The following is a 25,384-nucleotide window of genomic DNA, read 5'->3' on the forward strand; positions in this document are numbered from 1 at the left end:
TACATAATAAGAGCCTATATATTTATTTTTATATTTTCTGATTTTTATTTTTCCCCTCAAAAAAATCTATAATTAATGGAGAGCATTAAATGACTTTGAAATGCACAGGAAAGAATTTGACAAATTGCCTCATGGGGCAAAACAGCTCCTCTGAAAGTAAGAGCTCAAAGCAAATATGTGAAAAAAATACAAATAAGAAAAGAGTAGCCACACCCGAATTGTTGTCCCCGAGATGCCTCATCTATATTTGAACTAGATGCAGAACATGAGATAGTGAACTTTAAGCCTGATGGCATAACTGCATGAGAATTCTGATGGTCTCCAGTGGAAAAGGGGTGTACTTTGCATGTGGGAGGAGTGAAAACAATTGTGACCAGAGGGTGGACTGTAGTGAATTAAATTCTTTGCCACAATTCCTCATAACGTCTCTCATCAAGCGGTAGAGCCTATTTCTCTCCTCATTAAATCTGAGTTGTCATCAGGACTTCCTTTGACCAAAAGAATGTGGCCGAAGTGACACTGTAAAAGTTCAAGAGGCTTGTCAGCTTCTGTTTCTGTCCTTTTAAAAGCAGTGCCCTACAACCACCAGGTAAGGAAGCTGGTCCAGCTTAATGGAGAATGAGAGCCCCTGTGCAGAAGCACCAATGCACCTTAGCAGGCAGTTAGCATCAGATGCAAAATATGTGAGGGAGCCCATCTTGGGTCTTCCTCCAGTCACAGCCAAACCTCTCCGAGTGAGCACAGTAAAACTGGAACAGGAACTCCGCAGAATCATGAGAAATCCTAACTGGTTTTGTTTTCAGCCAGAGAGTTTTGAAGTGGTTTGTTATCCGGCAACAGTTAAATGATACACGGCCTGAGAGGGAGGAAAGACATCAGAGGAATGGAGAATCAATGAAATCAAGGGAAAATGAAGTTTGACAGGGGAGATAAGAGATGAGCAAAGTCACAGAAGCAAAAAAGGGAAGGATAAGGTAAGGGATGAGATGCATCTGTTAGGTTGAAAGATGTGCCTTCTATCGTACTGGCTTTTACTGACCCAGCTATGAGAAAACTGCCTGTGTTAAGGCACTTGACCACTTATAAAGTGAAAGGCTGTTTTCTCTTGCATTTGCCATTTGAAGTGGTAGATAAAACTTAGTGGGAAATTTATATCATCCTATTAAGTCGCAAGCAAACTACTGTTCACTTGACTTTCATCTGAGGTTTCTGCTATAACTAACCTACTTTAAAGAAGAAAATTCCCTATAAAACGCTACTCTTTGCTAAGACATTGCTATGCAAAAGAACGCTGGCTCAATCCTGATGGCTTCCTTACAAACAAAAAAATACTTTTTATTTACAGTATATCAAAAGATATTATAATACACATACCACACACACGCGCACGCGCACACACACACACACACACACACACGCACACACACAGAAGATAGATCAGGGTATCTGATGCCAGATTTTTTAAGGCCAGAATAAAATTGTGATTACTACAAACCAACATTGAAGAATAACCTATTGTCTTAAATGTTCTAAAAGGCTATAATGACTTTCATCTTTACAACAAATTGAATAGAGAATCTCAATGCAATTATAGGAAACAAACTCTTACCAGCAGTGTTAGATGATCCTAATTGTAAAGTAAGGGACCTTAGATTTAAGCATAATATCCAACCTAATTATATTGCAAGTGCATTAAATGGCATAGCCTTCTACAGGAAGGAAACTCCTTTAATGCTTAAATTATGGAAAAACAATTCAGTTATAAGACGTATTCTTGCATTTAAAAGATCAGCTTTTCCACGTAATGACTGTGTAATTTGTGTTAAGAAGCAGATTCCAGTTCCAAAGAGTGATCATGCTTTTGAAATTGTGTTCTCAGCTAGCTCCACAGATATTCCAATTGATTTGAACTTGAGCTCTTGCCAAAGTTTTTGAAGCAAATCCTAGGTTAGTTTCCCTTATAAACTTAAACAAATTTTAACTTAAGTTTTCATCACTCCTCCTTGTGTATTATGATGTTCTTGTCCATCACTGATAAATAATTATGAAAAGATATAGCACAGGAGGTATTATCCTGATGGAAAAAAGCAAAAATATACTTTTTGTCTCCTCTGTCTCACAATTTATCAGTCATTTCTAGGGTGATCTTATTACTTATTCTCCAAACCAGGACAGTTTTGGGGACAAATGGGAGTGCTATCAATAATGACCTCAAGAAAATGGTACTATCCTGATCAAACCCATGAGACCAAATCACCCATTTCATACCAAAGGGTATTTCCAGTTATCTGTGGCCATCCTCAAACTTTTTCTCTTTCTTCCTTAAGATCCTTATTCTCACTTCTCCTCCTAGAACTATCTTTCATTCTCTTTTATCATTCCCAAACTGCTTACCTCTCTCCCCATACTACCAGAAGTAACTTAAAAATTCTCTTATTTTGCAGAACTCAGGTCTTCTCTTATTATCCAGGCAATGTAGAGAGTACTGCAGATTTGTCAACCAAAACTGTCCCAAAGTGTTTCCCTAAACTGGAAACTATACCCTCATGGGGATTCCTCTGTAGTATAGAAGACACTGTTACCAGGTTTTAGGTTTGCTTTAGTATACACACATTTATACTCCTTCCCACCATATTTGGATCTCCCTCCTGTACAGTGTTCTTGCCCAGCTTGGATCCCTGAAGACTCCTTTTACTGGATCTTTGCACCCATCTATCAGATTCTGCTGCTTGTATCTCATTCTTGGCCTTTAGCTGAATGGCCTTGGGCACTAGGGTGGTCTGGCCAATATAGAGAGCTGGAAGTTTCCTGGACCCACCTTCCTCCTCCCAGCCAGCATCTGTGCACCAATCGTGACTGGTGTGAGAGTATAAAATCCCAGCTCCTTTACTTCTAAAGCTAGAAGCTTTAGGGTTTAATTTACACTCCAGAGTGTCTCACCTAATTAGACTGAGACTGCAACTCTGGTGTTCCCTGCAGAAAACAGTTAACTTAGCAGGCCTGAGACTGTTATCCTTAGACACTTGCTCACTAGGCTGGCCTTTGGCTTGCCTCTGGGACCTTGAATTTCTGGAGGGCTCCACATTCTCTAAATGATAAGTGTTGCTCAGTGGGCTTAAAGTATTCAGACGAACAACGTGCCTTATACTGAACATCTGCTTTCCTTCTGGGAGTCTGGAATTTTGGTATGTGTTAGGCAGAGGGTGATTGCATGGCTGAGCCAATATAAACCCTGGACTCCTAGGCTCAGGTGAGTTTCCCAGGTAGACAACACTTCACTGGTGGAAAAATTATGCATAATCAATTTGACTCCGCTGGGAGAGGACTCTTGGAAGCTTGTGCCTGGTTTTCTCTGGACCTTGCCCCATGTGCCTTTTTCTCTTGCTAATTTTGCTTTGTACTCTTTTGATGAAATGAATCATAGCTGTGGGTATGACCATATGCTGAGTTCTGTAAGTTCCCCTAGTTAATTAAAGAACCTGGGGGTGGTCTTGGGAACCCAAGACACACTCTCCTTTCACTATTTTGCTTCTTTATTCCCCCTTCTCTTACTGGCTTCCCCTGGGAGCACATCTTTAATAAACTGTGGGCATCCTAATCCTTGACATGGCCTATGTTTCTAGGAGGGCTTATGAATATTCTCAACCAGACAAAATATTAGTTTCAACTATAAGCTCTGTAGTTTCTCTCTTTCTATTCCTGGAATGATTTGCTCCTTACCCTGTCCTCTTTATTCCACATATCTTTATCCCCCTCCAAACTGTTACTCTTTAATAAATATATATTTGGACAAATTAATTCAGTGTTTATATAATTTGTAAATTGTATACAAATTGTAGTACAAGGCTTAAAATACAGCAGAGCAGTACCTTGCCCCATTTCTCCCCATACTGAGTCCTGTTTTCCAGAGACAAAAATTTTCCATTTTTTTAAGGAGCTTATTCCTGATTTACCTCAAGATATCAGGTGTGCCCTTACATTCCTCTTAATACTGAATACCTGGGGAAAGAAGAGTACAACATAAACTACTTGGGAAATAAATAGCATTCAAGTCTTCCCTTCCATCTACTCATATGTGGATACATATCTCATTCCAGTAGGAAGAAACTGGTGGTAAAAATTCAGAAAGACTAAGCAGTCGCATGACAAGCCCGTGCCTGGGATATTAAGTTCATCTTCAACCATCTTTCACGGTCAGTTCTTTTGGTACTTCTGATGCTATACAGAAATGGTTCCCCCCAAAAAAAGGCAGAAAAAAATTACTTTAAAGGCTTGCTTCAGTATTACTCTCTTAGCGTTCTTAATCATAGGTCTTCTTCAGCGTTACCCAAATCCAGCCAGTATGCTTTGGTGCTGGGAATCTTTGGGTAACAGAATCAGGTCTTAGGTTCCACCAAAACAATCCTTTTGTCATTTTAGTACAGTGATTCACAAACTTCATTGTGTATCAGAACTATCCAGAAAGCTTCATAAAAATGCAGCTTTCTGGGACTTGCCTCCATAGACTGTAATTAAGTCCATAGATAAGACAGGAATCTGACACTCCTTTACAAATACCAATAACAAAACTGTGGTTTTGAAATTCACACAGAAAGGTGTCAATACTCTGATATCTAGCATAGAACACATGGTAATGAAATATAGATGGTATCATTTATCTTCTTTCAACAGAGGGGAGGGAAATATGGAAACAATACTTGGTTTACAGTATCCTTAAGTAATCAATAAGATTATAGATTATTTTTTGACTTTCAGCCTAATAGCCTTGCTTTCTTCTGTCTCTAACCAACCAATTTGGGAAACAAAATACTCTTGCCTCACCAATTTACACCTTTACATAAAACACAAACAAATTTTGCAGAAACTGAAAGAAAGCAGATTTGGGGTTTTCTCATAGGTTTAACATTCTCTAGGATTCCACTCGGCACCCTGACCCATTACCACCAGACCTTTAGAGTAGTTCCTCTATTTGTGCCCACAGGTCTGGGATTGCTTTTCTGACAATCTTTAAATTATGAGTAATATTTTTTTCTGTTACACATAAAATGTTTCTCTCTTCCTGGACAGTCTAGTTGTCTTCTGAGATCTCTTTCACCTTGCATTTTTGTTACACCCCTCTGTCAGACAATCTACATGAAACTCCTCCTGGGTGCTCTCTCAACCCTCTGTCAACCCTGTTCCTGAGAAGATAATTGGAAAATGGACAATCACAGCAGCAGCCAATCCTAATGATCTCAGAAGCCTGGGTAAAGAACACTTCAGAAAAAAAGAGACTTTAAATGCTTTGAGATAGATCATTAACAAAGTGGTGAAATTTGTGAGGAAGGTGGGAGAAAAAACAGTCTTTCTACTATTTGCTAGATTCACTCGAGAATTAGGCTCTAATTCTTCACTTCCCTAGTTGAGCTTTAACTTAATTATAAAACAAAATCTATAGCCACAGCCAGGCCTAGAGGTAGAGTCTGTACAACTAATCAACTTTAATTCCCTGGGCTCGATTTAATTACAAAACGACATTTGGTGCAGCTGCTAAACACTTCCCAGGTGACCACATAATACGGTTGTAGTATTTACAGGTCTCCAGCTTTTGCACTGATTCGCACAGCACAATTATGTTTCAGTTATATATAAATTTGAACAGCCTCTAGGATTTATAATAAAACATTTTCTTGATTTTCTATATTCCTGTAGTTGAGGCAGTTAAAACACTGAATCGCACAATAACTAATATATGTCAGGGAGTAAAATGTGATGACAGAGGAGATGTCCTGATAATGAACAATAATAACAAACTGAATGTTAGCAACACATTTCTGACCTTTTAAAATTAATTCTGTTTGTTAGGTGGACAAAGTGAAACCAGCTTATGTATACTGAGTTATCAATTTGCCTTTTAGGTTATAACATACATTACTTTCCAACATAACTAGACATATCTAACTCATTCTTCTTCTTGTTCTTTAATGTTCCACAAGACAATTTAGGAGGTGATTATATGTGCTACATAGTACTTTTTAGCTGACAGAATTAAAATTAACCACTGTTGTTTTTAAAATAGCCACCTCCTCCAGTACATTTCAAATATACTCAATTTGCACAAACATCCAGGAAGACCACTGCAATACGTGAGACCTGATTTTTCATTTTATAATATTTAGGCAGAGGTTCCATGCACAACTAACTTTTCATCTTAAGAGTTTTTTTCAACTTAGTCCATGCAAATATACTTTTTATAATATCTGGGATCCCAGTTCCTCCCTAGGTCTATAGGAGGATAGGAAAAATTATTTAAATTGAGAAAAAGGAATCAAGAAGCAGTATCATTAAGGAAGTCACTAACGATACTAAAATAAATATGACCCTTACTGTTTCTACAGCAACTCAGAAAGTAATAGAGAGCGCCTTTTCATTCAAATTAGGATTTTAAGCACAACAGAATGCGTTCTCTTTTTCCTAGATGTTAATCTCCTTTTCTTTCCCTTTAGAGTAGAACTGATTAAACGCTAAAGAGAGGATGTATCATAGCTAATTATATCTACAGAGAAAAAAGCGGCATTCATCGTAAAATAGCTGGGGCAATAATCCCCTCTTCACCTTCCAACTTCAAGTGCTGGTTCAGATTTTAGCTGATGCTGTCCTGCATGACTACCTTGGACCCTGGACAAAGACAGCACTGTAGGTTTCAAAGTTGAAAGGCTAATTTCTCAGTACTAGCAGTGTCTGTCAGTCTCTTACCCCAGAGAGTATCTTTCTCTACTGAGCAGTGATTGAGTCACAGGAGGTAACAATTCTGCTTGCTGGAAGAAAATACGATGGAAGGAATCACGACGGCTACCAGATGTTCCAGTGCCCCTGAGGGGGCACCAGAACGTTCCTGCATATGCTGTAAACAGCATCAACTGTCAACCGTGGGACCCTGGGGTGTGGTGCTCATGCTGCTCTGATGTGCAGAGTCTCAGAGTTGGAAGAACCTTGAAGATGCTCTTAGCCAGAGGTTTTACACTACGTCTCGGGGAGTTCTTTGTTTCCTAAGTGTGATTCAGGCATTGCTGAACAATAAGGGGGAATCTCCCTGAAACAGTTGCAGCACTCTTGGAAAGAATGTAAAGATCTTAAGTCAGGGCTGAAAGCAAGACAGGATATTTTATCCAACAAAAATCAGTCGTAAAAGTCCAAGGTAATTCCTATGGTTCAAGGAAAGAACTTTGTGGAAAATCCCTGTCCCAGTGGCTCTATGACATTCCTAGAAGGGAGGCCCTAGAGCTCAGAAGGTTGATTCAGGAACTCTAGGCTGCAATAGGCCTCGTGGCTTGGAAGTCTGGAAATTAAAATATATTACTAGGACACAGTATCAGGGTGGGAGACGAAGGCTTCTAAAGGCAAGTCAACCAATGCTTACAACCCTTCATTATTTACATATCACTTTCCATGGCAAATAGGAAAATAAAACACTTAGAAAAATGTTACCTTTCCTTGTTATTTTAAAATTTGTCAATTTTACACATTGCCTTGATGAAGGTTTCTTATTCTATGATACCTGTTTTCAAAGTAAAGAATACCTTGTGATTGTTCAAGACCCTCTCCACAGCCACCATCACGAAGGAAGAAAGGAAGGAAGGGAGGAAGGAAAGGAGGAAAGGAGGGAGGGAGGGAGGGAGGGAGGGGAGGGAGGGGAGGAAAGGAAGGAAAGGAAGGGGCAGCTATTTCTGTGTTTGTAAATGGAACCAGCTATGATGTGAGAAGACATGAGATTTTAACATAAGGAAAACTGTATCTCCAGGGTCAAACAGACATCCATAAAAACAGGATAGATAATCTTTCTCACCATCACTGTTGATGCACACAACCTCTTGAATTTGAGTGCCTGGACCACACTCCCTTCCATTATCTGGTTCACAGTCTCCTAGCCTCACTGCTTTCCAGTCATAGCAGGATGGCTCCTCACAGGGAATGGCTTCCAGTAAGTGAGGGCAGCTGCCAGCGCCCCCAGAGCCTCCAGTGGGCTCATTGGTAATGTGCCGTTTCCTCAGTTTAAAACCTGAATTGTTGGGGAAGGAAAATATTTACTGTTACCATCATGCGCTGAATACTTCAGAAGGCTGAATGAAACTCCAAGTGAAAGCTGGATGAGGGTAGAGGGTAGAATTCATATCTGCTTTAATCACTAGTGTATCCTCACACTCTAGATTAATATGAGCTCATTAACAATTTATTAAATGAATAAACAGAATGGCCAAAGAGGGACTTTTGGTGTCAGCTTACTACAGTAAAAGTCAAGCAAGAATGGGCTGGAGAGAGATAAAGAGAAAGAGAGACAGAGAGAGAGGTGATTGGTTGATTTGGAAAGTCTGTAGTTGTAAAATGTTCAAAGACACAATAAAATCTCAACCTATTCAGAAATATTCATGACCAGACACAAGTGCTATTACTTTGAATTCCTCAACAGGATCACCTGGTTAAATTTGAAAAGGAACCTCTGAGAAGTTGGATGGTTTCAGGAAACTGTCTCTTGAAGCCTTAGTTGAATTTAGACTCTCCAGAAATTTGAACTCGGGATATAAACCATCTGGGCTCTAACAAGGAGTATTCAAAGTCCTGCTACGTGCTTTAATAACACTTAAGTGTTGCCCTTTCTGACAATGTATAACAAAATTAATAAGTCTGTCTACTGCTATGTGAATATATTGGAATCACTAGAAAACTGTCCTTTGAAACGAAATAGAAAAATGTTTTCAATTACTAGATCATGTGAAAATTACTCTACCAGGCCGAACATGTAGTAAACAATTGCATTTATTCTATTCCTTTTAGATATATTATTTGCATCATAAAAGCAATATTTATTATTAGTTTGTTTACCTTCAAAGTAATAAGTAGTTCTGTTTATTAGGCACTAGCTACAGGTCAGGCAATGAAATAAGTGCTTTATGTTTATCTCATTGAGTCTTTAAAGAAAACTTGGGTACCAGATCATATTACATCCCTTTTACAGGTAAGGGAACAAAGATTTAAATAAGTTAATTAACTTATCTAAACAACAGAGGACAGACTAGGTTTTCCAATCCACGTCAGTCTGACACCACAGCTCATCTTAACCACTGCACCAACTGCGTCAGATGCTCTCCATCTGTTGTCTAAATTAACAAGCATCTTGCCTACGTTCTGCAGTTTTAATCTTCTGGTATCATCACCAGAATAGGTTTATAATTCTTTTGTGCTAAAGATCAATACTCTTTAGCCATTCTGGAAAATACTGCAAACGAATGATCACAGGAACACAGAGCAGCACTTGTTAATAATTCATGGTTTGACCCAATTTGATGGGAGTTTTAAGCATGCCATTTTAATATTACATACCTTTTTTGCCTTGCTGGTCATTACAATTTTCGTAAGTACAAGGTCCCCAAGCTGTCCAGGGTGAAACCTCACATTCAATAGGGCAGGGAATGTGGCACAGCTGTGTCGTATTAGGGATAGGGCCAGCACATGATTTCAAGTCCACTGGTTTTGAGGCTGTTTGGAGAAAAACAGAGGTTCCTAAGAATTAAACAGATTGTTATGGTCAATAATACGGTTTTTCAGAGCAGTTTTGTGTACCGAGAAGGAAAATGCTTCAAGAAGTGCCACCAAGACATTATTCGAATGCTTCTCAGCTCCACCCTGAGAATAAAAGGAGACAGAAGGAGTGGGGGGAAAAGAAGCAGTGTAGTACAGTCAGAGGAAACTGGGCTAGAAGGCTTGCAGACTGTTTGATCACCAGCTTCACCACTAATTGGTCATGCAATTAATAATGCTGAGTCTAACTTTCCTAGTCAGTAAAATAATCCTTACAGTTAATTTTATTTCTAAAATTTTATAGTTAGGTTCTAAAAGAGGAGAATCTAGAGGACTGAACAGAGTAGGAGGGGAACTACAGCTTTAACGTATATGGAAAAAATCTCCACTGAGTGGCTCTGGCAGAGAAGTCCCCCTTCCCTTTTGGTCTGCAGAAAGGTAACTGATGGATATGATGAAGGAAGAGCTCGGGCCACCAAATGGGGCATCTCTATCTCCGACTGCATGACTCACCAGATACTTTCCAGAACTTTAAAGAATATACTATTTGCATATGTGATCCAAAGCTCAGAATTGCTAAGGGGACAAATTTATAATTGTCCACGTATGTTCATGAGTTGACCAATGAACTGTGTATAAATACTGCTAGCCCTTGCTTCTCTTCTGCTATGATGACTGCAGTTTGGCTATTTTGTACAGCACAGGTATTTGATGGTTAACGTCAGAAGGTGTCCACAGTTCTGATTAAAAATGACTGAGTAAGAATGATACTTAAAACTTTATGGACATCACAAGAGAATCAAGTTTACTACTGTCATAAAAATTTTGAGAAGTAAATGTCTTAAAGACACACATTTCCTTTAATAAAAGCTAGCCCCTGTTACTCTCTGATACTTTGAAATGCCCATGCATGTAGCATAGAAGCCTGAAATAATAAGAGGTCTTAGCTAATTCTCATTCTCTTTATGTAAAGGACTATCAAATTCCAATTGCATGGGATTGCATATAGAAGCTCACAGAGAAAATATTTTCAACTATATTATCCTAAGTTTTAAATAAAAGTACTAAATATATATATCTGCTTGTAGTATAAACACTAAAGCAAACTGTAGATACTTGTATATCCCTCAACTTTCTGCACACAGAATCATAAATGCTACCTAAAGACTATTATCTCCTCTTTCTGCCACAGCTTTTCAGTTCTGAAAAATATTCTATAGATTTTGTTTTTTATTTTTTCTTCCTAGGAGTACTTATTTTCATCCCCTCCCACTCTCCGCCCCCATCCCCCACCCCACCCCGGAACACACACACACACACACACACACACACACACACACACACACACACACACACACACACACACACACACACACACACACACACACACTGAAGTGAAAATAAATGACTGGGCATCCCTAATTTGCTTAGCATGAGCACCAAGAGCATTCTCACTTAAGCTTATCAGAATTGTTGCTAATTTGTATCATAACATTAGGCAAAGCCAAAAATGATTCATTGGATTGCTTTCCAACAGTGAAAGTGCTTGGCACACTGATGACAGAAAATACAGGAATAAATGTTTCATTTCTCTGAATATAAAAAAATGACATCAATGATACATATCTCACATAAAACGATTTGTTTTTAATATTTTTACAGGTGTAAGAGTCTTGTGATGGTTAATTTCATGTGTTAACTTGCCTGGGCTAAGGGATGCCCACATAGCTGTTAAAGCACTGTTTCTGGGTGTTTCTGTGAGTGTGTTTCTGGAAGCGATTAGCATTTGAATCAGTAGACTAAGTAAAGCAGATTGCCCTCACCACTGTGGGCGGGGCATCATCCAATCCATTGAGGCCTGAATAGAACGAAAAGGTGAAGGAAGGGTACATTCCTTCTCTTCCTGAGTTGGGATATCCATCTTCTCTTCCCCCTGGACATCAGAGTTCCTGGTTCTGGGAAACTGGGTATTACACCAGTGGCCCACTCCCAGGATCCCAGGAGCTGATTCCTATAATAAATCTCCTCTTACAGACCTGTATATATACTATTGGTTCTGTTTCTCCAGAGAATCTTGACTAATATAAGTCTATAATATGAAGAAAAGCTCCTATAACTGCAAATTAACATAAGCGATTCCTTCACTTGTTGAAAGTCTGAAATCCTTCAGACTATCATTTAAATTAGTGGTTATACATATAATTACCTGAAAAGTCTCCATTTTTTTCCTTTCAATTGACTAAAAGTAATTTTAGTCTTTAGTGTTATTATATAGTGTTGGAAATTACAGTTACTATAAAGGGAAGTCTACTGAGCATGCAATTGTGAGAGCTATGATTACAGCCTGAAGAAATTTATTTTATATATAAGACTGAAAACTGTAGGAGGAAAATACAGTTTTTATTAAGGAAAAAGGTACAAACATTAATTCCTGGCCATTTTTCTAAAGCTTAATGTTAGCTCTTGGTGTATTTTGAATAAATCAAATAGAAAAATCGGTCACAGATTCTTCTTGAGCTATTAAAAGAGAAATGTGATGAATAAAGGCTTAAGGAAGTATTGCTTGAAGCAAAATACTCTTAAAATCTGCTAAGCTGAGCAAATCAACACGGAGATAATACAGTCCTTGAAAAATAGTACCAACTAAAAAGTGGTACTTGCTATCTGCTTCTACAAGGATTAAACCGTAAGCTGCTGACCTTCAACATACCCTGAAAGGAGTGCAGGGTGGAGACCAGGAAGGAGGCACCCTGTGCTCTGGGAAAAACTGGCAAACAGGCCTTCAGATAGATATTTTCAGGAGAAGATTTTATGAGCCCAATTCTCGCGTCTCCCCATATCTGAAATGGCACTAAAATCCTTCATGGTGATGTCTGCTCCTTGTGACTAGCAGCAACCTTCTGCAAAAATGTGTGCTTGACTGCATGTACTCCCCCTTCACCAAAATCACATATACACTGACCTTCCGCCCTTACCTCTTTGGAGCAGTTTCTCAGAGCTATATGAAATGCTGTCTCCCGGACTATAGACCTCAATTTGCCCCAAATAAACTTAACTCACAACTCTCAACATTGTGCATTTTTTTTTCAGTCGACAATAGCCTCAATTTTACAGATAATTTTCTATCTATCTATCTGTCTGTCTATCTTTCATTAATCAAAGAAAGACAGGGGGAGAGTATTTTCTGTATGATTCTATTCCTTTGGTGATTTTCATTATAGGTTTTCTTATCCAGTATATGCTGATTTTTTCTTTTTTTTTGCATTTTCAACTTTTTATTTAAAAAAACACTGTAAATAAACGTTCTCAGCCGGTTTTACAAATATGAATCACACAATTATTGATCTAACTGGTGGGGTTCTATCTTAGACCTTCCCTGGCATACAAAGAGTTGGCAAATGTGAGGCTACCACTTCAAGCCTCATGCCCATAGCACAGATTGACCAGTGGAGGTACCAGGACCAAACTACAGCCAGAAAAAGAGAGGGCCTTGGGTAGTGAGAGCACAGGTTCAACAGAGTCAAATCTGTGCCCATAAACAGTATATATGCTGATTAATGTAAATCACAGATACTAGTTTAACTCCTCAAAAGTGGTCTTTTTTTGGCAATTGCCCAAGATTTATTTGGAATCAGTGTGATTCAATAATGAAGTAAAGAACAGACCCAGGAGATCTTACTGGGTTCTAGTTTAATCTGTGGGATATAATTCCTATAGTTGTGTATTACATAATGTAGTAATTTATTGCTGATCCCTTGTTCTCAAATATTGACAACTAAATTTTCTAAAATGGCCCAGTCATTATTCTTATATAATTTTACTAGAAATTATAAAGAAATTGTTCATCCAGTAGAAGTTCCAAGGAAGTATATATTAGATTTTTTTTGTCTTATTGTTGATCTCTTGAAAATAAAGGAGACCTTTTATTGTTCTCATACGACTTAAAGGGTTTTCAATTATATGTACTTTGTACGCTTCACAGGGTCATAAAAGAATGTCTGAACTTTTCAGGACTTAATAAAACAAACAAAAAAATGAAACTGGTGCATTTTTGTAGGTAGGTCTGAAATATTTTTATATTTGTATATTTAGAGTATTACGATGGAAAAGAAATTCATTATAGGAGGTAAACTTAAATCATCTGTTTCCAGTAATGTGGCCAATGAGGTACTCTGAAAATATACTCACTGTATAATCCCGAAGAACAGTGAATATATAATTTTTTGAATTAAATGTTTTATTCTGAGATAATTGTAGATACACATGAAATTGTAACCTCACAGAGATACCACATACCCTTTACTCAGTTTCCCCCAATAGTCAGATCTCACAAAACTATAGTATAATACCACAGTCAGAATATTGGCATTGATACAGCCAGGGTACATGTACTGGGTTGAATAGTGCTGCCCCCCGCTCAAATGTCTACTAAAAACTCAGAACACGACCTTATTTGGATATAGGGTCATTGCAAATGTAATTAGCTAATGAGGTCCTACTGGATTCAAGTGAGTCCTAAATCCAATGACTGGTGTCCTTATAAAAAGTCCATGTGAAGACACACAGAAAGGAAGGCACTGCAATAATGGAGAGAGATGGAGTGATGAAGCTACAAGGATTGCCTACAGCCACTTTGCTCCTAATCTTAGAGGGAAAGAATTCAGTCTTTCGCCATTAAGCATGATGTTACCTGTAGGTTTTTGCAGATGATCTGTACCAAGTTGAGGATGTTTCTCTCCATTCTTATTTTTCTGAGAGTTTTTATTATGAATGGGTGTTGAATTGTGTCAGATGCTTTTCCTCCATTGTTTGATGTTATCATGTGATTTTTTTTCCTTTAGCCTGTTAATATGGTGGATTATATTAATTGATTTTCCAATATTGAACCAGCCATGCAACCCTGAATACACTGTACTTGGTCCTAGTCTTCAATTCTTATAATGTATTACTGAATTCTAATTGCTAATATTTTTGTTAAGGATTTCTGTATCTGTATTTATGAGAGATTTTGGTCTGTAGTTTTCTTTTTGTTCTAATATCTTGGTCTTTGTTCCCTCTTTTCCTAGTTTCTGGATAGAAATGATCTGTTTCACATTGAGTGAGTTACAGTAGTTTATACTTTTTTAATTTTTATTTTTTAAATTCCTTCTATTTAGTCTAAGGTGTCAAATATATGTTTATAAAGTTGTCTGTGGTATTCCCCTGTTATTTTGCTGTCTGTAAGGTCAATAGTGATAGCCTCTGTTTTATTCCTGATGTTGGTGATTTGTGTCTTCTCCCTTTTTTACTTTAGTAGTCTTGCTAGAGTTTTCAACATTAATAGTCTGTTCAAAGAACCAGCTCTTTGTTTCACTGATTTTCTCTATTGTTTTGGTTTTCAATTTCACTGATTTCTGTTCTTATTTTTATTATTTTCTTCCTTTTGTTGGCTTTCGTCTTATTTTGCTCTCTTTTTTCTTGGTTCTTTAAGTGGAAGTTCATATCACTGATTTGTGTCTTATCCTCTTCTAATGTAAGCATTTAGTGTTATAAATTTCTTTTTCAGCACTGTTTAGCTGTGTCTCACAGATTTTTATATGTTATATTTTCATTTAATTCAGTTCAAGTATTTTGATTTTCTTTGAGAATTCCTCTTTCACACATGGCTTATTTAGAAATGGGTTGTTTAGTTTCCAAGTGTTTGGAGACTGTGATCTTTCTGTGATACAATTGTAATTTGGTTCCCACTGTGCTCAGAGAACACACTGTGTATGATTTAAATTCTTTGAAATTTGCTGAACTTTGTTTTATGGATCAGGGTATGGTCTATCTTAGTATATGTTTCACAGATACCTGAAAAGGAAACATATTCTGTTGTTGGAGTGTTCTACAAATGCTTAATAAATTCTGTTGGTTGATGTTGTTGAGTTCTTCTGTATCCTTGCTGATTTCTGTATGAGGAGTAGAATGTTGTCATCTCCAACTTTAATTGTGGATTTGTGTATTTCTCCTTTCAGTTCTAACAGTTTTTGTTCACATATTTTGTAGTATGTTGTTTAGTGCATATACATGTAAGATTTCATTATCTTCTTGGTGGATTGACCCTTTATCATTATATAATGTCCTTCTCTGTTTCTGGTAATTTTCTTTGCTCTGATGTCTAATTTACCAGATATTAATATAGCCACTCCTGCTTCTCTTTGAATAATATTTTCATGATTTATCATTTTTTATTATTTACTTTCAACCTGGGATATTGCTATATTTGAAGTGAGTTTCTTGTTGAATGTGTATAGTTGGGTCATATTTTTTAATCCACTTTACCAATTTGTGTTTTTTCTCCTTATAAGTCTAATTTTTTATAGGTACAGAATATATTTTAATTTTTATATCGTGTTAGAAGCAAATTAAAACATTGCCTGAATAAGCATCTGTTAGGGTCTTTTAAAATCTGCTCCCACTGGTGTTTATGAGTGGTGGTCTTCTCTCACTACAAGTCTGAGATGTGGGAGGCAAAAGGGAACTGAGCATCTTGTCATTTCTTGAGTCTTAAAATCTCTAGCTTGCCTGCCTCCCTCTCCGACTTTCAGAGTCATCTTAATGGTCTGTTTACTATATAATGTTCAGAATTTTTTTTTAATTTAGTAAGAGAATTAGGAAAAATTACATCTTTTCTATATTCCTGGAAGCAGAAGCCTATATGTTATTTAAAAAATAAAACCTTTCAATTTTATAACTAGGATCACAAGAAAGGAAAATCCTCAAATGATTCCCCAAATCCACAGCATGAATCTGGTATGGTACCAGAGTCCTAAAGCTGGCCTCTCCCTTGACGCAGTACTGATCCCAGGTCATAGAACTTGCATATTCAGAGTTCTTTAATTACCAGGGACAAAGGAAGGCATTTTCAGACAGAAAATGAGAGTTAAGCTATAACAAACCATCATTAAGGAAATTTCTAAAGGATTTATTTCTCATACAAAGGACAGTGAACAGAGAAGCAGGGTCTAAGATGCCAGATGGAATGGTGGCCAAAGAAAATATTAAATGTGAGTAAAAGTAAACGTTGACTGTAAAAGCATAATTATGATGATTAAATAGGGGAGTGTGGTAGGCAGAATAATGGTCCCCCAAAGATCCCATGCTTTAATCCTCTGAATTTGTGAATATGTTATCTTAATGGGAAAAAGGACTTTGCAGCTGTGATTCAGGATTCAAACCCTGAGATGTGGAAACTATCCTGGATTATCTAAATTGGCCTAATCTAACCACATGAGTCCTAAAAAGCAGAAAACCTTTCTCAGCTGGTCAGAAAGGTGAGATGGAAGGAGGAGGAGGAGAGATTCAAAGCATGAGAGGTACCTGATTTGCCATTCTGGCTTTGGAGGAGAGGGGTAAAGACCAAGGAATGTGGCCTCTAGAAGCTGGGGACAGTCCCTAACTAGCAAGGAAATGGAGATCTTACTTTTCCAACTGCAAGAAACTGAATTCTGCCAACAAGCCGAATGGGCAAGGAAACAGATGCTTCTCTAGAGCTTCTAGAAAGGAATGCAGCTCTGCTAAGCCCCCGATTTTAGCCAGGTGAGAACCATGTCAGACTTTCGACCTACAAAACTATAAGATAAAATGTTAAGTTTTTGGTACTTCGTTATGGCAGTGATAGAAAACTAATACAGACAGTTATAAACAGCAGTATAGAACTAAAATACAAGACTACATAATATGTAAGTTAGTGAAAGGTAATCAGAGGTAAAGCAGTTTAAAGCCCTTAGCAAGGTAAATATATTAATTATAGATTGTATTCATTTAGGTCTGAACCTTAATATTTTAAGGTAATCTCTTTATATAAATAGGATAAGGATGTGTAACTTCCAAACCAAGGGAAAAAATGCAACAATAGCAAAACTGTTGCAATAAATTCAAAGGAAGGCAAGAAAGAAGAAACAATGAAACAGAAAAAATGTAACAAAGAGAATAAAATAAGATGGAGGAAATGAATGCAAGAGTATAAATCACTATAACTCAAAGATTATCAGACTTAATAAAAAAATAACATCTGAAATGACATTTTATATCCACTAGTTTATCAGAAAACGTACATGTTTGACAATACCAAGTGCTGGAGAAGATGTGAAGCAGCCAGAGCAGTTAAACACTGCTGGTAGAAATTTAAATTGTTTTACCCATTTTGGGAAATAACTTGGAATTTTCTAGCATGTTTGAAGACAGGCATACTCCCAGGTATACAGTTTGGAAAAAGCTATCAGACATCAGACATTTACCCCAGGAGATATTTATAAGAACTGTCATTGTAGCATTGTTTATAACTGCAAATATCTAGGAGTAACTCAGGTATCCAACAAAAAGGGAATGGATATTAAATTATGGTGTCAATACTATGGTGTCAATACAATGCTATACAGAGGTGGAAATAAATAAACTACAGGACAATCGCTGATATGATGAAACCCACAAATATGTAACAAAGAGTGAAGAAAGCAAGCCAAAGAAGAATATATACTAAATCAGCAGTCCCCAACCTTTTTGGCACCAGGGACCAGTTACCACAGAAACTGGTCCACAGCATGGGGGTTGGGGACTCCTGTACTAAATTATACTATTCATATGAAGTTTTAAAAAGCAAGCATTATCACCATGTTTTGGGATAAATACGTAAGTCTGGAAAAGAGGAGAGTGGCCACCATTGTCTGGGAACTGGCCTGATCTTTTCAGCTAGGCTATGATGGAGTAAGACAAAAAGTAAGACTACTTCATTTGTCTAACTAAAAACAAGGTCACCGTGAGAACAGCCAAAATATCAAATATTCCCATCTCCCAGCTAATATGAGTGAGTTCTGCTTCTTTATCAGTTACAGCTTTAGACTCCCTCTAGTCTTTCCTACTTCCAAAAATAAGGTTTATTAAGATACCTGGTTATAGAATTACTCTTGCTTCCTTACAGCATTCAATCCACAGCAAAGCTCACTTATTTAAAGCCCCCTAAAATAATTACTTAACTGAAGCCCAAATCCTAATATAAGTGCTTTCTGACCCTCTTGCTGAGATGCCCCTGGTTGCCCAGGGTGTGGGCTCTCCCTTGCTGCAAAAAGTAATAAACCCAACTTGTTCAAACACAGGTGTGTAGCTGGTGGTCTTTGGCTGAAGAGCTTGGGCATGTCAAATACATAAAGAAAAGCAAGGAACGTTAAACATAAAATTGAGAACAGGAGTCCCACATCCTGTGATGGAGTGGATGTGAGTTATTTAATAACAAATGCTTACTGGCATTTACAACGTACCAGGCAATGCTATGGTGCTCCAAGTACTTCACAAATATTAATTCATGTAATTCTCTCAAAACCCCACGGGATAGGTATTTCAATTATCCCCATTTGCGGGGGTGGTGGTGGATAATTATTTCCAAATGGGGCAACTGAATATGGAAAGGTTAAGTAACTTTCCCAAAGTCACACAGCTAGGAGATAGTATATTTTGGACTCATATCCAGGCAGTTTGGTTCCATAATCTTCAGTGTGTACTTCTAAGTACTACTCTATGCAATCTTGGAAGGATAAGTGAGGGAGCTTCAATAACATGTAACAATATGTAATGACACACACACACATGCAAATACATTTGAAATAGGTCATAATGTATTGAAGTACAGTTAATGGGGATTATTAATATTGTATATGTATGTCATAATAGTAAAATGAGGCTATCAAGATAATCCTGGGGCTTCCCTGGTGGCGCAGTGGTTGAGAGTCTGCCTGTCGATGCAGGGGACACTGGTTTGCGCCGCGGTCCAGGAAGATCCCACATGCCGCGGAGCGGCTAGGGCCGTGAGCCATGGCCACTGAGCCTGCGCGTCTGGAGCCTGTGCTCCGCAACGGGAGAGGCCACAACAGCGAGAGGCCCGCATACCGCAAAAAAAAAAAAAAAAAAAAAGATAATCCAGCATCAGCCCTGGTGGTCAATCATTGAAAATTATTCTTTCATACAACAGTTGGGAATGGAACTAAATTTTCATTCTACAAGATATCAAGAACTGGCTGTCCAACTAAATTACTATTAAAATGGGATGTTCTACACCTATAATCTTAATAATAATAGTAAATACTTATATTGAATTTAGCAAATAAATTCTTTTAATCCTCACAGCAATCTCATGAAGTAGGTACAAAAGTAGTAATCCCAAATTTGGAGATAAGGAAACTGAGGCACAGAGAGATTAAGTAACTTGCCTAAGGTCACACAGCTAATCAGAGGTAGCTGGTATCTGACTTCAGAGACCATGCTCTTATCCACTTTGCTATATACTATGATATGACAATTAGTAGAAACCACATTCTTCCCCCATTTTTTTACTCCAACTCCTAGAAGTCTATAATAAGAAGGGTGGCCTGAGTAGAAGACATACACATTTTTTTTTTTTTTCCGGTACGAGGGCCTCTCACTGTTGTGGCCTCTCCCGTTGCAGAGCACAGGCTCCGGACGCACAAGCTCAGCGGCCATGGCTCACGGGCCCAGCCGCTCTGCGGCATGTGGGATCTTCCCGAACCGGCATCGGCAGGCGGACTCTCAACCACTGCACCACCAGGGGAGCCCCATACACATTTTTTACACAGTCTATTTGATTACTGTTGTGGGGGTGACAGAAGAAACTGGAAGTGATATTTATCTGGCAAGTGAGTCCTCAGTATTTTAATAAGAAACATTTTAGATTCTCATCTATTTTTAATACTAAATTTTTAAAACTAAGTAATTTTGTTCTAATGCCTAAAAAATACACATGTGTATTTTAAACTTTATCATGAAATTATATATTTGGATTCTTAAAACATTTTAAATGACAGATCTCACACCCAGCCTACTTCAGACCTATTTGTACAACAATATGCCTTTTCTGAGTCATTCAAAAGATATATTAGGGTTCAAAGGTTGAGAAAAGTGCAATAGGTTTAATAATTCATTCATCCATTTAGCAAAATGGCTGAGCATTTTAGGCATTCAAAGTCTCCTGACACTGTATTTATTTTCCACTGTCTTCCCTGAAAATCTATCTTTTTCTTGAAATAGCATTGCTTCTTTAAAGAAGCTTATTTCATTGCTAATTCAAAAGTACAAGGAAATTCTCTTGGATTTAAGTCTTAGTTTCAGTATAGGAACTGACCAAACACTATTATTAAACATAAGGATGCCTGATAACAAAAGAGATTCCAAAGATCTATAAATAAAATCAGTTACAAATGGCTTTCCTTTCCTTTGTTCTTATATTGCTCAATGTGTTAAAATAAATATTAGATGCCTACTCTGTGCAAAGCCCTGCCACTGTGTTAGGAACGTTATGCCTAAGGGTGCTATAGGGTCAATGGCAGTGGCAATGATGGTTTGTTGGTTTTTCTTAATTATTACAAGTATGTGATAGTAATTTAGGGTATATTTAACCAAAGTAGTTTGAATTCCACTAAAGTTCTATTGATGGTTTATTCAACCCTCACTTACCGCTAGATGTAAGAACTGATGTCAAGCAAATAAAGCCTATGTCCTGAAAATTAATCAAATTCTACATGTATCAGTGGTTGCTTAAAGCTTTTTGAAGATGTTCTTGTACTAAACTTTATTCACGGAAGTTTCTTTTATCTTTCACGGGCTGGTATAGTTAATGGGGACATAAAACCCACTTCCTTCTTAATAACAGAGGGCATTGTTTTAAGATAATACACTTATTCTTTAATCAATTTTGCAACCATATTTAAAATGATGGTTGAGAATTATCTCTCGGTATTTAATGTGCTTTGAAGCTTACTGCCAGTCCTTTCTGCCTATGATTAATTCATTATAGAGCTATTTTGGATTAATCATTTCTTATATTAACACAAGACATATAGTTTACTTAGGAAGCATACATGACAGTCTTGAGTGCGTTTTCTACACCATAATTAATGTTTTCAGTATCCGATGGACCATCGCTGCTTCTGCGCAGCTCACCTACTGATAGCCATGATTTTCAGCCCCAGGCCATCCTGTTTGGCCACAGCTTTCTTCCTCTTTGTGCTTGCTTGTGCTTGCTCTTTGGATAACCTCTTGAATTGTGTTGAGGTCACAAATCAAAACATCTGAGGCCACAAAACATTTTTTAATTTTGTTTTTCTTATATTAGACAATTTCAGAGCTAAGGTATTTGAATGGTCCCTATGTTTGAAACTGTGGTATATTTACATTTTTCTGATTTTTCTGTTTGCTTATTCTTTGGGGGTTAAAGACCAGGCTTGCTCTATCTTGGTTTTAATAGTCAAGTGAAAGTTGCACTGGATACATTTCATAAATTTAGGTAAGGTTCTTCTCAAATATCCTAATAATGAATATTTAGGCCCAGATTAAAATAAGAAGAGCTCATTCCTCTTTCTTTTCTTCTCAGCTATATATTCTAGTTTTAACTTTTCAATTATGGGTGTTAAGGAGACTGACGGTGGGGAAGGAGCTAGCCCATGAACACTAACAGTGTTGTAAACTTGACAGACTGGGCAGACTTTTAAGAAGGCCATCTTCTCCCTATAAAGGACTCCACCCACCCTGCGGCTGGTGTGCTTTCAGCAGAGTTAGGAGGGCACCAAGTGATGGGCCTGTTACTTCTTTTGCCTGCAGCCTTCACTCTGCTGTGCTGATGCCAGGGAGAGGACTGTCAGATCCCTTCCTACTTCTCTCAGGAATTCTAGTCAATCTCCCAGGTGCCTCTGTTCCTTCCATCTTACATCAATATCACCCCTAGCAAATAGAAACTCCTTTAAGGGTCTAGCCTCTGGACGGGCTGTCTCCTGGTTTCAAGGACTGACACAGGTTTTTCCTCTATTTGTATATTCCACTGGTCATTTTAGGAAACTACAGAGAGAGGTTCATATGCCTATGCTTACAATGCCAAACTCCCTCGACTATCCTCGTGTCTTGACTCAAATAAAACAGAACTGTGCTATCCTTTTAAGTATTTATAGGGACAAACATATGTCAGGTAATTTCTCTCAGGGACCCTGATTCCTATAAAACAAGAACATTTAAAAATACATGGGACTGTTCAAAATATATACCTTCATAGCAATGTCAATCATATTAGGATTTAAATTTCACAAACTGTATCAACAGCTTGACGAGGACATCACTCTCCTACTACAGGGATGTACCATCTGTCATAACACTGCAGTATGAAGTTGTTTTTTTTTCCTTTTTTTTCTTTCTTTTTTTTTAAAATACAGGACATATTGTCGAATAATCTATATAAAAGTCACACTGAAATCTTCCAACAACACACTATTATTGACTCAAGTTACCATTTACAATGTCCCTAACTTGGAAAATAACATTAATAGATAATGTAAATTAAAAGAAGCAGTTTGGAGCCTGTATGTTATCCACAATATAATGACAGAGAACCTTAGCAGTTAGAATTTCAAAGAACTGCAACTTTCACTTTAAAAAGGGTTATTTAAAAAGTTGGAATATCTAATCAAACAAGGCCTGCAACTAGCTCCAGAGACTTGCTGAGCTCCTCCAAATATAATTGTTCTGATGATCAAGTGTATTAGTCTGTTAGGGCTGCCATAACAAGATAGCACAGACTAGGTGGCTTGAACAACGGAAGTATATTTGCTCACAGTTCTGGAGACTGCAAGTCCAAGATCAAGGTGCCGGCAGGGTTAGTTTCTATGAGGCCTCTCTTCTGGCTGCCTTCTCACTGTCCTCACACAATCTTCTCTGTGCGCTCATCTCTGGCGTCTTCCTCTTCTTCTAAGGACACCAGTCCTATTGGATTAGGGCTCCACCCTTTTGATCTTATTTAAGCTTAGTTACTTCTTTAAAGACCCTATCTCCAAAAAAAGTCACATGGGCGGTTAGGGCCTTAACAAATGAATTTGGGGGGAACACAATTCACTCCATAATACCAAGCTTGATGGGATATTGAAGAAAAAATAATCTGTGATAATGACTTAAGCATAGTCATATTCACTGGCATATTTTATCAACTTTTCCCTGTTTTTCTGGGGGAAAAAAACCGGTGCTAAACTTGTATTCACTCAAGTTTCTCCATAGCAGGTTGCTGCCACTATTACTCTCTACACTTTATTTAGAAGCAAACAGAGGTAAATACCTACAGTATGAGATTTTCTGTTTTTCCTGAAATCTTCCATTCTTTTCTCAAAATCTCCATTTATAGAATTCCAAGTGTAGAGTCCCATTTCCTGATCACTGCACAGATGATGAACTTGATAAAACAGAAATTTTATGGCTTTTCCTTCTAATGTCTTGGTGTTAAAAAATAAAATACAACCTGGAACACTGAGTCAAAGGCCAAAAGCCTGATTTGTGGGCAGCCTTGAACTGTAACCTCAAAACTACTTACCACCTACAAATAAACCATTGTCATGATGTGTTACTTGGATCCAGGCCCACTCTGATTTTCTGACCCACCCAGTTATTTATACATATCTCAGACCTGATTCTTATTCTAATTACTTTTCTCTACTTAAGTCTTTGTAATTACTCCTAAATTTCCCCTTACACTTTGTCAGGATCAATATTTGTGAATATTTACTTAAGAAACTCACTCAACAAATGTCTACTGAACATCTACTAGGTACCAGGCACATACTGGTACACAGAGATGCTCAGGATTTAGTAGAGAACAAAATAGATAAAGGTATCAGCTTTCTTGCAGTGGGAATACTCATTGAGGGAGTGGGGAAACCTAAAAGTAATAAGCTTAATAAACTACTAACTGGTATAGTATGGTATAAGGCAAAAAGGGCTATGAAAAAAGACAAAAGAGTAGAGGAAGGGGTCTGAGAGTGTGTGGGGGAGAGGTGGCAATTTAAAGTAGGGTGATCACATCTAGCCTCTTTGAGAAAGAGACATTTGAGACAAGGATGGAAGGAGGGGATGGGGTTATTAGCCAAGCACAAGTCCGGGGCAAGAACATTCCAGGCAGAAGGTATGGTACGGGAACTGCAAAGGAGGTCCAAGGGATTGCAGAAAAAGGAGCATGAGGCAGAAGCATGGGAGATGGGGTCAGGAGACAAGGGGCAGAAGAGGGAGAAGGGCTTTTACGTGGAGTGAACGGTGGCACAGAGGCAGGGCTTTGAGCACAGGAGTGACACAGCCTATGATTTTGAATGACTGCTCTGCTGCTGTGTTGAGAATGGATTGTGGTGGGACAAGGGACACCTGTCAGGAGGCAAAACATAGTGTTTCAGACCAGGGGTGATAGTGGAGGTGAAGTGGTCAGATAAATACTGAAGGTAGAGCTTGAAGAATTTCCTGAGGAACTGATTGTGAGAATGAAAGAGAGAGAAATCTAGAATGACTCCAAAGATTTTGGTCCAAGCAACTAACATGGAACTTGTGGTTGTCACTGCATCATTTTTCCTTGTTCTTGACTTTTTAGACTGTGATGAGTCTATTTTCTCACACTGCCTTTCAGAAGATCTGCATCCTATGCTGCATACAACATTGCAATTGACAGGAATCCCAATTCCTCCTCCCTGTACCTCTATTTCTGCCCTGTTATGCTCTACCTCCAATTAATCCACCCATTTCTGCAGCTGCCAGCTGTACTGGCAGCTCTGGACTAAACTGCTGGGTTTGACATTCCAACAGTTTCCAAGATGTCTAGATTCCCCCTTTATTAGGCTATAACATGAGGGCTGCTAAGGTTCAGCCCATTCATGGTAAGACACATGAAATCCATGTTAAGACTTCTGGAAAAAAAAAAAAGCACTGAAGTTTCTGGCATTAAACTCTAGTGTGTGTTTCTAAAAAAACCAAATGTCAAAGGTGGCAGAGTCACAACAGCGCTTGT

General features: G+C 37.9%; 1 protein-coding gene across 1 annotated transcript in view; it reads right to left on the reverse strand.

Annotated features, from left to right (window-relative positions):
- THSD7A (thrombospondin type 1 domain containing 7A) overlaps nucleotides 1-25,384 on the reverse strand; it is a 455,380-nt gene that overhangs the window by 168,040 nt on the left and 261,956 nt on the right. The window contains exons 5-6 of the mRNA XM_060157103.1: nucleotides 9,358-9,513; nucleotides 7,826-8,038 (exon numbers count right to left, since the gene is read on the reverse strand). Coding sequence (XP_060013086.1) covers nucleotides 7,826-8,038; nucleotides 9,358-9,513 — 369 coding nt within the window. The remainder of the gene's footprint in view (nucleotides 1-7,825; nucleotides 8,039-9,357; nucleotides 9,514-25,384) is intronic.

Source organism: Lagenorhynchus albirostris, chromosome 8 (genome assembly GCF_949774975.1).
Source record: "Lagenorhynchus albirostris chromosome 8, mLagAlb1.1, whole genome shotgun sequence".
In the NCBI taxonomy this organism is placed as follows: Eukaryota; Metazoa; Chordata; class Mammalia; order Artiodactyla; family Delphinidae; genus Lagenorhynchus; species Lagenorhynchus albirostris.